The sequence below is a fragment of the Phoxinus phoxinus genome (genome assembly GCF_949152265.1).
Source record: "Phoxinus phoxinus genome assembly, chromosome: 24".
NCBI classification, from domain to species: domain Eukaryota; kingdom Metazoa; phylum Chordata; class Actinopteri; order Cypriniformes; family Leuciscidae; genus Phoxinus; species Phoxinus phoxinus.
In genome coordinates, this window is record NC_136899.1 from 10,442,284 (window position 1) to 10,456,912 (window position 14,629).

General features: G+C 36.9%; 1 protein-coding gene across 6 annotated transcripts in view; it reads left to right on the forward strand.

Annotated features, from left to right (window-relative positions):
* ctnnd2a (catenin (cadherin-associated protein), delta 2a) overlaps positions 1 to 14,629 on the forward strand; it is a 259,552-nt gene that overhangs the window by 106,228 nt on the left and 138,695 nt on the right. For all 6 annotated transcript variants that reach the window (XM_079601833.1, XM_079601834.1, XM_079601836.1 and 3 more), the window contains 2 exons: positions 9,667 to 9,701; positions 10,366 to 10,482. In XM_079601833.1, coding sequence (XP_079457959.1) covers positions 9,667 to 9,701; positions 10,366 to 10,482 — 152 coding nt within the window. The remainder of the gene's footprint in view (positions 1 to 9,666; positions 9,702 to 10,365; positions 10,483 to 14,629) is intronic.

A 14,629-nucleotide genomic window follows, 5' to 3' on the forward strand; every position in this document is an offset into this window, starting at 1 on the left:
CATACTGTATCTTCATGCTACAGGGTGCTATGTCTCATAACCCTGTCACCACTAGTGATGCAGCAGGCTCTTTTACTAGAAAATAAACTCCAGACTCTCACATATATTCTGACAACTTGCCTTGGGACTCCAGTTCGCCTCTCTTTCTCTATTCTTTCTTTCTTTCTTTCTCTCTCTCTCTCTGACCTAAGATTGAGTTTTCCAAAGAAAGAAAGACTCTAATCTAAGATGACCAGATTTAGGAAATGAAACTGTGGAGGGTTTCTAGTTCACTGGTTAATATCAGTGAAATGTCCAATGTTATTATCTAAGGAAAAAGACAATTCCAGTCATGTGTAATTTAACCCTTGGTAAATGTACTACTGTGATGAACGTGTGTGTGTGCATATACTGTATATATAAATATATATATAACACAATAGTATTATTTTATAATTATATAAAATTCAAGAATAAATGTATTTAATCTCATATAAAATGTGTATATATATATATATATATATATAAGTTACATTAATTAGAAAATAATTATATTATTAAACTAAATAAATTAGTTTATTATAACAATATTATTTATAAATAAATTATAAATAGTAGAATAATAAATGATACAATTTGCTCATTGTAATTTGTAATTTGTGTCGTCTATAAATCTAAATCAATAAACTAATGTCTAACCAAAACTGATATTTCATAATTATGAGGCCTTTTCTTACCACATATAGCATGTTCTGCCCTATTAAATATTATTTAGCACCGTAAACAACAGAGACATTTCCGTGGACAGCTTCAGCCGGGGACAGGCCACTAAATTGCGGATGTCTGTTTACTGTAATGAGTTACTAAACAGAGATAAATGTTCCTCCGGTGATGTGGGCATGTGTGACCATTAGCAACAGGATGTGAAGTTTGAATCTGAGTTGAAAGGTTGCCATCTTCCTTTGAAACAAGCCATATAGGTGCTGGAAAACATTACCCGTTGTGTGTGACGTTTGTGTTTGTATCAGAAAGGAATATTTTCTCATCAGTGTGTGTGTGTGTGTGTGTGTGTGTGTGTGTGTGTGTGTGTGTGTGTGTGTGTGTGTGTGTGTGTGTGTGTGTGTGTGTGTGTGTGTGTGTGTGTGTGTGTGTGTGTGTGTGTGTGTGTGTGTGTGTGTGTGTGTGTGTGTGTGTGTGTGTGTGTGTGTGTGTGTGTGTGTGTGTGTGTGTGTGTGAGAGAGAGAGAGAGAGAGAGAGAGTATGCAGGCAAATGGAGGCAGACACAGAGCATCCCTGAAGGGTACACAAATAGACTGCCTGTTAGCTGTTTGTGCTCCATTTTGATGGAGTCCTAAAATTAAAACTTAATTTTTCATCTCAGAATGCGAAAGCAGTCAACCATGGATTTCCTTCCTCTCCATAAATGCTTCTCATCTACATTGTCTGCAGCATCATCCTCTTTACACTGTGCAGAGTTAAAGATTGTTTGGGTTTTGACTTTTGTTCTGCAGAACATTTTCTTTGTTTATTTGATAATTGGTTCATATTTGGTCACATCAGAGGCTTTGTTCAGGACTCAAAAATCAAACATCATAATCACAGCTCCTTCTTGTGAAGGCATATTTCAACAGGTAAAAGTAGCTACTTTTAATAAAAGGTCCAACATATTAGGAATGCTTTTAGCTGTGTTGCTATGTGTCATAAGTAAGCAATTGAGTAGACTAAAGGCCCATAAAGATAACTTTAAAACAATAACTATATTAGAGTCCACACCAACACACTATAACATTCTGTTTATTATGACCTGTTCAATCTTTGAAGGTCTTAATGCAGCGAATTTTGGCTCGCACTGTAACCGAAGCTGAATTTCCCATGTTACGTGACAGCCATCGTCCCCAACTCACGTTAAGCTGGAAAGAGATTAGCTATGTTTCTATCCAAAGTTGTGAATTTAACATATGCGAGAACACAATGTCGTCACTTCCTGTGGCATTTCAGAACAACCAAAACAGCGTTTCAGATGCTGTGCTATGAGATCGGTCTGCTGGTTGGTCCAGTTATGCCGTCCCATCACAAAGTCAAGTTTTTTTTTAAATGCGCATCGAGGAGTTCATTCGGTAAATGTGTTTCCACCGTAATTTGTTTTCTTATTGGATAATTTTTTTTTTATTTGATGCACATTTATGTGCATTTTGGCGTTTCCATCCAGCGTGTTTTTATTCGATGTCCCGATATGTGCATGAAAATAGGTGGATGGAAACAGCTATTGATGGATCTAAGCGGACCACTCTCAATATTTTGATGGTGTATATCTCAATGTTTACTACTTTGGGGGAGATAAACCAATGAATGGCATTCTAATAATAATCAATGAACAATAAACTTTGTTAATGTATTTTACATTAAAAAAACTTTCATACTTCACCTTTAATGTCTGATTTTGCCACTGAAAATAATAATACACATATTTGGGTATTTCACATTAACTGGTCCCAGACACAGTGCTCTCAATTTGAGATTTTTTTTACTAGAAAATACCATTTCTTGTAAAGTGTGTCTGAGATTTGTGTGTGTGTGTGTTTGGACCAAAATGTTCCCATAATAATAATAAAACCTAAAATCTGCTGCATGCAAAACCGGTCTTATTTAAGCATGTTTAATAATGAAGAGCTAAAAATGCAAAAAGGTTTCTGTAAAAGTTTCAGCTCGGGACAGAAAATTAACTTGTTTCCCTACCAACCGTAGCGGGTAGTGAATTCCGAATTATTATTTTTTACCTTGGACAAGGTAAACAATGGCTGTAAGTGTTAAATCCCCAAATATGTGCATTTGTGTACATATTCCATGTAGTTATGTGGCTTATTGAAGTATATCACCATTCTTAGTCGATATTGTTCTCCATATCTATTGACCAATGATAGTCTCTGCCAATCTCTGTGATACAGACACGTTGAAAGATACAAAGTGCACTATGGCAGGTTGATTTTAATTGCTTGTAAAGAGGGCCAGTCATTTCAGACTTGTCATTATTGCTTTAGCCTGATGCCTCCCTAGTGCCGCCCATGACAGATCTGGGTTATCTGTAGGGGTTCAGGTTCATGTATTTTCAGACTTCAAAATTCGTTTAGGTTCTCCTTTAAATGTTAAAAGTTTTTTCTTTTCATCTGTACAAGTCCTTGATTAAACTTGCATCATATATCATAAATAAATTAAGAAACTACTGGTTAAGCATTAGTCAACTCTAACTTTTGCTAGTGTCTTACAGTCTCTTTTTCATTTTATTGTACCATTTTTCAGGAATTGATCGAGGGAAGCATGATTGGGAAATGTTGCGAGCCAGACTCAAACTCAACGTACAACTTGTGCCTTAACCACTAAAAACCAATGTATACTTCAGTATTTACACCAACGCTTCGCATACAGCGAATGCATAGCCTTTCAATGTATGCTCCATTTGAAAGTGTTGCGCGGAAATTTGACTTGTGCGCACTACAAAGTTTTTATCAAGTGTCTGGGATATTTCTCTCCAGAAGTTATGAGCGATAAAAATGTCTTCATACTTTTTAAACTGGAGTTGTGGTATAGTTTAAGCACTCATAAACGTTGTCGTTTATAGTTGTTGCCGTCTCCATAGTTTGTTGTTGTTTCTTTTTCGACTGTGAAACAATGAACCGAGGCAGTGTACGCAATATTCCTTAAATGCTCTCAAAACTAACTTGTATAGCTAGTAATGTCATCATAACAGCATCTACTCAGTGTACAGTTATGGAGAGAACATGGGAAAGCAATGTCTGGCACCTTAGCCTTTCCTTTCATAAGTGGGATGCCGTGTGGCAGATTTTCCAATGGAAAAGAAGTGCCCCCTCAATTGAACTGGCAGCAGAAGGCAATTAAAGTGTCTGAGTTAAAGGCCTTACTCTAATCAAGCATTCTGGAACAAGTCCACTGAATCTAATTCCCACAAAGTCATGAATGAGAGAGTTTGTATCTTATTCAAGACCTCAGAGTGAGTTATCCAAGACATCCAGCGTTGGCACGCAGAGTCGTTGGGCTTTGGTTGAGTAAAGATACATTTCTTTCTTGTTAGGACCCATCGGGGATGGATATCAATGTTTACACTATAGATGTTGTGGTAATGAGGTTAATATTGCAGTTAGCTCAGTCTGGTGTATGTGTAACGTATGGATCTGCAGTCTTGCGGTAATTGTTATTGATTTAGCTGTGCCATTTTACTGCAGTTGATACGATTATATTTAGCCAACGTTAATTGTGTCTCATCTTTTATTCTGACTACAGCTGCTTTATTAGATTTGGTGGGGTAATGTATGTTTTATTGAAGGACAACTTTGCTTGGAGGCCTGTGTAGCAGATAGTTATCGGAGCACTGCTAAATCTGTGGTGTAACTAGGTTTTTCGAAATGGTCCAGCTGTAAAGATGGATGTAGAAGGTGTACTGATCCATCTAAGTGAATTACTCCTTTAATTCTGTGTGGTGTCTTGATGGGGCATAGCCTGCTGTGATACACACACACACACACACACACACACACACACACACACACACACACACACACACACACACACACACACACACACACACACACACACACACACTCACGGTCAGTCAAGAGGATCAAGGCACCACAGATGGTTTAGTGCATCAGGCCTGACTGCTTTTATAGTGTCTGTCAGGTATTTTCATGGAGAGAATGGCAGAAATAGCATTTCTATGCACTAGGGCTGAACAAATAATCAAAATAACATTGAATTTGTGATACTAGTGCAGTTTATTAAACTGTGGAAGATTAAAGTTTAGTCGGCTATTAGGGGGCATCGCTAATTATAATTGTTATCTTAATAGTTATAATAATAATGAGAAGAAGAAACTCTTTTTTTTCTGACTCGTTTAATAGAGATTTTGCCCTAACCCCATAGTAACCATCTGTGGTGCCCTAGCAACCACCCAGAACACCCTAGCAACTGCCTAGCAACCACCCAGAACACCATAGAAACCACCCAGAACACCCTAGCAACTGCCTAGCAACCACCTAGCAACCACCCAGAATGGCCTAAAATCTTCATAGCCACACCATAGCAACCAGTTACAGCACCCTAGCAACCATAAGCTATAGGCACGAGGCCGCAGGCCTCGTGCACTCATTATAATGCACTCGTTACCTTAGTCCTAACCCCATAGTAACCATCTGTGGTGCCCTAGCAACCACCCAGAACACCCTAGCAACTGCCTAGCAACCGCCTAGCAACCACCCAGAACACCCTAGCAACCACCTAGCAACCGCCTAGCAACCACCCAGAACACCCTAGCAACCGCCTAGCAACCACCCAATACACCCTAGCAACCACTCAGAACACCCTAGTAACGACCCGAACAACATGAATAAGCCATATCTCAGCAGCAGAACATCGTACAGACATGGTTGTTGGCTCGTATGCAATCATGTACCACACTCTAGCAACCGAGTGTCGAGTTTTGCCACTGCAAGCACCATTCACATTTTCTTCTGGAAATGTACGTTCTAGTTCAAATTGCTGTTGTGAATGTGTTTCTTTTTGGTTCTTTAAGCCTTAAGCATCAGAAATAGAAGTGCAATTTTTTTGATCACATTGCAGTTCAAATCTGTTTCATTTAGCACAGATGACATTTAGCAAATCTACATCCCATAATGCACTTCCATTGCCCCGTTTTGACACTTGCATGCATCCCAGCATGCATTTGTCTCTGGCCGTGTGCTCGTTTGCACTTGCCAACAGGTTGCAATTAAAAGCCTTGTCACAGGTCTACAGGCTCCTCAATCATGCTGGTGGTTCTGGCTGCCTTGTTCTCTGGCGTCTGGCTCCGGCGCATCCATCTGAACAGAAGGTGTGTGACAGCAACTCGAGCCGAAATCTGCTAGGCCACGGAGTTCGTTGCGTGTTAAAGCCTCTTGGAAATGAAACCGCAAGCCATAAGGAGTGGAAGTGATTTGTTGGTGTGATGAAGTGTGCTTGAGAGACAGGCTATTTAAAAAAATTGGCCTGCTGTAGAATAATCAGCATTACATAACAGTTAACACTGGCCTTGCATTCGATTGGCTGAGGAGCTTTCCAAGAGAGTGTAACGATTTTCTGAAAAGGAATGATCTAAATTGTGACGCAGAGTTTATGCTTTGATGTCATTTTTCTCTCAAACGTTGACAAAGCAACAGGACAAAAATGAAACATTCCTATCGAATCACGCCAACATTTCAGTCCAGACGTATTCACGCGGGTTTATTCGTTCCTTCTGCACACGATTATATAAAAAGCTTTTGATTATTTGAACCATTTCCCATTCAAACAAGTCAACATTTTTATTATTCAGACTCCAGACTCATGCATTATTTAAAGTGAAAAAATCTGTATAAACAAGCTGCTGAAAAATAATATTTTGTCAGCTGAGAACTTCCTCTCCCGTCCTTCACTTTTGAGATGGTTGGTCTCAAACGTAAGTTCATAAGTAATGTTTCCCCAAGCGCAATAGCTCTAAACATTTTTTGCGTTAGGGCATTTCACTAAACCCCCTCGCAGAACTTGATATTCGTGTAGAATTTACCATTTACCACCATTTTTGACCAGTGTATAGGCTGTCCTCTATTGACAAATCATACACAACCACGTCACATAGGCTAGATCTATGAATATTATTATAGCCTAGTGGCTGCAAACCTACAGGATGCTCATACTCGGACACACACAAACAGATACTTGTATACTGTATGTGGTTTACGGGGACTCTCTGTAGGCGGAATGGTTTGTATAGGGCTGGGATAAACGACTATTTTTTAAACGATTAATCTAGTTGTTTTTGTTTAAATTAATGGCTGTGCTGTTCTCTGCTTTTCTCCAAATCATTTGCACACTTATTGTTTTTATTTTCATCTTTTTTATCCAAAGCTATAGCAGCAGCAACATTGAAAGCTCCGGTCTCTGTGTTTAGCCCGAAAGCTCGCACGATTACCGCCAGCTCACTGTGATGTACAGTCGTGCCGTGTACCAGCTACTTTGACAAGATTATCAGGTTAACTGACTCGTAACCTGTGCAATGGCTCAGGACTTCCTGAGTGTCCAAACTCGCACAGTGTGTGCACTCTTTATTCTATTATATATATATATAAAAAAGTCTCTCAATTCCCTTGATTCACTCCAGTGATATTTTATTTACACACCCCTATAGATTCACTATACACATGAAACAGCTATTCTGCACTGCGTCGATGCATCTTTGTGTGTTTTGAAGTGTTTTCATGCATACTCTAATGGAAATCTCCTGCTACGCCGTCATCCGTGACCGCACAGGTACTTCTGCTTTCAGAAATGACCCGGACGTCTTCCTTGCTGTTTATAGTTTACAGCAGCTCTGTCCCCTTAGTCCTTGAACAAGGACACACGCTGTAAATATCTACCGTCACTCCAATGTCACCCCAGTCGTTTCCACTTTTTTTAGATATGTTTTCCCAATGCCTGCTGTTTAATGCAGCCCTAGGATAGACTGAATGAATAAATGGCCATGATTGTCTGACGATGGGGGACAGCGGTGGGCAGCAGAAGAGTTTTCCATAGGGGGTAGGACGTTTTGCTGGTAAACACACACTTTTTTTCCATGGTGCCTTGTGCAACGATCTACTGCTGATAAATTGACTTTTTTCGATGCAGGAAACCCTATAACAGTTTGTCAGGCTGCAGCAGCAGAGGATCATGGGTCACAGCATGCTACGCCTGAAGGCGTCTATACAGTAGATGGGCAGTCAACCGCAACAGAGCTGATTTTAGCCAACTCCATCCCTATTCTCTCCCTTTCTCTCTCTTTTTCCTTCTTCTGGCCCAGTCAGGCACCGACATTATCGATCACGGGCCGGGAAATCCAATATTCTGCACCAGTCTCATTCCCCACCATGTGCCTGTACAATGTCATTTGTGATTCTTTCTCAGTGAATAGGAAATCTTTATAATAATGATGGTGTAAAGGGTGGGAAGCATTATCCTGGTTAACCTTTGATCCCAGATCTGGGAGAGTGGGAAAACAAATCTGCATTTGTGTGAAGTGACACCCTCAGCTGTAGTTTCCTGTCAGCGATGTTGTGTTGTTATGAGAGTTGTTGGAAGCTGCACAATTATTCTCTTACATCTCAAATCTACTGTATCAGGCGGATAGAAAAAAAAGGCCTCAAAGCTGTGCATCATACTGTAAAAATTAGATTAAAAAAATTAAGGTAATCGTTTGCATGGCTTTTTGAGTTTAAATGTTGTAGCTAAACTCAATATGTAATGTTGATATAACTTAAAATCTTCCTTCATTGTAAATATTATCTATTTGTAAATATAAGATTCTATGCAAATGTATTTGCTTGTTCTATGATAAAATGTCATGTTGATTAAAGTGTTCAAGCCTATTAACATTAATTGTTAAAATGTCAAATATGGACCTAAACGATTGGATTTAATATAGGAACAGACTCCTCTTGACGTAACAAGAGAAGTTTATAAATGTGAACATCATGAACAACAATGTAAATAAAACTGGCAAATGTTCAACCATTTAAATTAATCTTGCCCCAGTGCATGCTGGGAAGAGAGTAAATGGTTCCACTAAACCACAGTGTAGGTCGTCTTAAAACAATAAAAAATAAAAGAAACATTAATCTAATTTAGCAACTTACTTTTGCTTGTTTGTTCAACTTAAATAATCACGTATAATCATATAAACAACTTAAATAATCACGTTTATAATTAAAAAGAAATTAGGGAATGATTACTTTTATTCAGCAAGGATACATTCAATTGATCAGGGATTCTTTTCAGCAGGGTTTACTTTACTGTTATTTTGTGCGTTATGCATGCGAATGTGCAGGGGCGTAGAAATGTGAAGTGTAATGCCAGTTTTTTTCTGACCTTTGTCTAATTGACAAGTTTTATTGTTTTATTTCTTGCTTGTAATTTTCTAGGAAATCAAATACACTGCTGAACACAAACAATAATTTGTATTCTGTCATATTTTTTCCCCTATAATTTCTTAAGGACAATTTTATGATTGGTTGATCATTTGATTGGTTGAAACACTTGCATTGTCATCATGGATTTTATAGCCTACAATGTAGAAAACAAAATGATCACAGAATAAGGCAGAAAATATATTCTGTACTGTAATTAAAGCTGTCAATTAGCACTCCATTATTCATATACTTTATCGTTATGAAAATACACCAGGATGGCTTGAAAAGCAAACATAAACCATATATTGTCGCAATCGTGTGTTTATTGTCTTGACGTTTTATCAGTCAAAATGTTTCTTTTTATTCAGCTACAGCAATAGCTGGATGCCTTTGTCCATATAAGGGATTTTTCTGGAACGTCATAAGTCATTACTTCTAGGTGTCCATTTTGGACTTTCTGCTAGATACTTTACATTACAATGTTTAGTGCTCCATAATTCTCACATTTCCTCCTTTTTGGTTAAGAATGAAATGTCAGGTCATGCATAGAATATCTTGGCTTTTTGAATTTAAAGATAGATTTATTCACATTGTCCCATGACAAACATCTACGTGAACACACTTGCCCGGAAAAAAGTGAATACGCTCATGCTAATGTATGAAATGTGATTGGTGAGGGAGACTTTAATTCCAACTGTGTTCTTTTTCTACTTTGCAGTTCAGCCGATGAGCAGTTTCGCTGGAATACCCAAGGTAAATGTATTTTTTTTTTTAATGATTTGCACAATTTTGCTGCCAGGCTTTTTCTTTTTGGGGGGGGAGAATGCATTCATAACTAGAGTGAATTAGTTGTGCTGCAGCTTACAAAATCATTGCATCATCTTTATGAATTTCAGTATTAAAAAAAACTATTGTAAAATGTGTTGAATACACGTTATTGGTCTGGATAGAAGAATAAAATAAGTTTTAAATATTTAGATTAGAATATGTATGTATATATATATATATATATATATATATATATATATATGACAAATTTCCCATCTGCGTCACTCTCTTATGTGTCTAAAGAGAGACGAATCCCTGCTTGGCATCCTGCTCTCTGGCCGAATGGTTGCTGCTCTAGTTGAGAGGTTAATCTTTTGTCTTAGGAGTCTTGTGTAACCCTTTATCCCTTGGCAAATTAAACCACACTGGCCCTGGAAGAGTCGGCAGTCACTTCTGACAGAACAAGCAGCATGCTGGTTAACAGGGTCATCCAAACAGCTAATTAAATTCAATCTTAGCCTGTTTAGATGCTTAGTGAGCAGGTGAATGGAAAAGGTCAAAAGGTCAGAGACCAAGTGTGACGAATGAGGCTTCGGGAAGTGTCTGGGGTGTATGCGTGATTAACCTCTCTGTTTTCCCCCCCCCCCAGATGGACAGAAAGACATTGAGGATGAACTAAACACAGGTCTGGAACTGGTGGATTCATGTATCCGCTCCCTACAGGAGTCTGGGATCTTGGATCATCAGGAATACACCACAGCTGATAGTGAGTAGTCATCACCTTTTTTTTTTTAAAGAGTGCCTGAGAATGCTTTATGTAGTCCATTAAAGAAGCATAAAACTAATCCTACCAATTAGTGAAGAGATTTTGACCATTGATTTCATTTGTAGAACTTAACAACCTGGCTGAGAGTCACACTATTGATGTCTACACTCATTTGAAAGGAGCACATTTACTGTCAATAATGTTGCATGTTAGCAGGGCAGCACATATAGGGGAGGGCGGGTTTTTGTTAGAGGGGGCATGTCTATTCACTGTAAAAAATTATATGATCAATAAGTTATGACGAATTTTCTTATATTGCTTCAACTTATCAAAATAGGTTTAGCAATTTTCAACTTTTTTATAAGTTATGCAAGATTCAACCATTTTTTTTAAGTCAGTTTAATGTAATTTAAGTTTAAATGACTTAAACATTCAAATTCAAGTTGATTGTACTTACAAATTGAGGGCAGCAAACTTTTTTTTTTACTGTTTAGTGAATAGATTTTCTGAACAATTCATGTCACTAACTGCATCTATAATATTGACAGTGCATGTGGTAACTGGTGCATCACATAATCTAGTGCTAGTTATTGCAATAATATGAAAGTATTTCGAGGCAGAGCCTTTTGGCAAAGAAACAAGAAATCACAGAGAGTGTTGACTCTACACAATTGTAGAACATTTCTAATCTCAAAAATGGCACAGTTCTAATTATGTTTCCATTATTTCCATGGTGCGCAAAATACTAGTTTCGAATATGTTGTTATAATCAGTGATTGAATTAAAGCTTTTTTCACATCCTGCTGTCTCAGCAGTTTGATTTCTCTCTTGATATTAATCACTATGTCTTGATAAAGGCTTTGAGCAATTTAGTTTGCTTCAGTAAAACTATGTATGGCTTATAAATGCTTGACAATTGTAAAAGTAATAATGTTTTTTTGCAAAGGTGCATTTTGGGAGTTTTCCCACACTTTTAATGAGCAAGCTAAATACTCTTACATGCAAAATTAAATATTAATAATAAAATATTAATAATACTTTTTTAAAAGCTAGGTAGATAATGTGCAGAAATGAAAAAAAAATTTTACCATCTCTTTGACACATTGAAATTAGGAAACAGCCTTTTCACAACAATAACTGTAAAAAGGCAACAGTTTTTCTCACTTTGTATCTGCATTTTGAAGGTTACTGAGAGCATCTGTGTGGATTAATGTTATGTACATTGCTTTTATTATGTCAGTTTTGATAATTAAACTGCCTGTTTGGTTGTACATTGCCCCTAAAGCATTTTATTTAGGGATGGTAATGACATTCATTTTTGTCATTTTTGTGAAACTACATCTGGCTACATGCCTTGTTAAATTAAGACAGCAAAAAGTTGTGTGCCAGAACATATGGGCAGAAGTTTATTTATATACATATATTTAGAGTTCTGTCTGTTGTGTGCAAAAAAAACACCTCCATTATAGGCCAATCAAATCTGTTACAGAGATAATTCACCCAAAAATGAAAATCCTCATGTTGTCTTAAACTTGTTTCGTTCATCTGTGCAACAAAGAATATATGTATTACAATGAAAATCCAATGTTGTTTAACATTCATCATTGCAGAAAAAAAATATAAACGGTGAGAGTGTCACAAATGGTTTGCAGTAATAATTGCACGATGACGAACAATAGAACAGAAACAGCCTTTAATAATCATCAAACTCTAAAAACGGGGGGAAATACATAGTGAACAGAGGAAATTAAGGGCTTAAATGCTCACAGATTAATCATCGGAATTCGGAACTAAGAAAATATTTTAAACTAATGAGTAACTATGGAACTATGGAAACTATGGAAAACAGAGCTCAGGCAAACCAGAACAGGGAACAGAATGAAAACGAAACTAAAATCAAATGAGGCTGTTATAGAGAGAGAGTAAAAGATAGTAAAAGAAGAAAGTTTCATGTTTGGTGAATTCTTCTGAAGGTTCAGCTTTCCCTGACAGCCGAATTTGGTATGTAGCAATTTTCCAGTTTTATTGAAAACACCATTCCGAAATTCTAATTCGTGAGATTTAATAATAAAAAATAACAAAACAAAAAAAATAAAAAAATATATATATAAAATATATATATATATATATATATATATATATATATATATATATATATATATTTATATATATATTTTTTATACATATATCATTTTCAAATGATATATCAAAAATGACTGTTAGTAAGTAACACATTAAATTAGATGTAAACATTTTGAAGAAGACTGAAAAGGTATTTTATTGTAAAGCGTACTCCAATAATCTTTGCTTTATTTGCAACTTCAAAAAATTTTTTTTTACAGTGTACAGTATATGATATGTCCAATTTGAATGTCTTCTGGCTTTTCAGTGTTTTTTTTTTTTTTTTTATAAGATTATACAATATCAATACACTTCATCTTGGTCTACTCCAGGGCTGCTAAAGCCAACCATGATGCAAGATACACTACAATTCATCAATCTTTTTCTACGATAAAGTGGAACTCCTCCACTCATTCCCCCTTTTCTCTTCTCTTCTCCTTTTTTTTTTGGCAGGGATTAAGAACACGAAGGCTTTGTGTCTGTTTTATGGAGGATATATTACTCCACCGAAAACTTTCCTAATCTCCTCCCAGAAAGTTGCATGTCATTGATCTTTTTTTGGAGTTCAAAGAGGCTTTTAAATAAGTTATTGACTTTGCACATTCTGTTAAGGTTGGTGACGAGAAAAATGCCACAGGTTTTTGCAATCCAATTCTAGCTTTAAAGTCGAAATAATCAAAACAGATAACAACGCCTCTTTTGAATCTCAACCACAACATTCTCTGGGCTTCAGGCGTTAGAACACCACAGCCGAACATAAAAGGCCATGAATTATGTATTGAAACTAAGTATATTTACTATAACGGTCTAGAATTACAGTGAGCTCTAACGTTTTGCTAAGGACAGAGTGGCTTTCAATAATTTATCTGATAGCAGGGTGAGTCGAGATAAAGTAGCTGGAGTGTTGTGGAGGTGTCTAATGTGGACACGCTTTTATGCATTATCTGACAGCCAACAAACATTGGCCTCTGTGATTCAAAGGCTTTATTCTTTGAATGGAGCTTGTCCCCGACTTGTTCAGAATGCATTAGTAATCTAAGCATCACAGGAATAAGAAAAAGACTGATGCCTACAATTGGTCTCAGTGCTTGCAATGTGTAATGTCAGACTTTCCTTAGGTTTAATCTATATTTATATATCCATGTCGCTCTCTTTCTTGTGCTGAGTTAAAGCAGCATGATGATTTTGCTTTTGTTCTTGCAAGCCTTGTAAAAGAACATAAAAAAGTAGATTCTTCATGAAATGTTTCATCCTAGGGAGATGGAGCCCAGCAAAAAAGTAATGGTGGTACTTGTGGTAATATTTTATATGTGTCCAACAGTCCATGCACTTCCATGATGGGATTATATATTTTTAGTTCAAGTTTATTCCATCCCGAGGTTAACTTAACAGCCTGGAATTACGTGAAATGTTGTCAAGCACCTTCTTCATACCATGGCAGGTGAAACGACTGTAATTTATCCAATTTTCTTCTGCTGTCTATCGGGTCTGTTTATTCTATTAGTAAATTTTGGAGTGGAGTCGGTTGAGGCTCTCAGTCAACACAAATGTCACCATTAGCTAACCATTTACTATCTTACAGACAATTTAAACAAAACACAAAGTTTGTATGATGTGTTTGTGAAGTATAACAAGGTGATGTTGATGATGTAACATACTCATTTTTAATTTAGTTTTTGTGCTTACTGAAACTGTTTGTAAATGCTGTTAAGTATGGAATAACGTATTCAGCTTCGCATCGGGTCCTCCTCAAGCTGTGAGGGTTTATTTTTCGATAACAGCCAGCTGGATGTACATTATCTTGCTTATTACACACAGCTACATGCCACATAAGTTAGTAATTAGATATGAAATATTGAAAACAGTTCATAGCAAGCAGCTTTGTGCCTAGACGAACAAACAAGTTCAAACCAGAGAGACATTTAAGGGATCATTTACAGTCGTATCACTTAATGCACAGATTTTCACCACATTGTAAATATTGATTGGGACATGAAATACTGATTTGAGAAGAAAACGTTTTAAA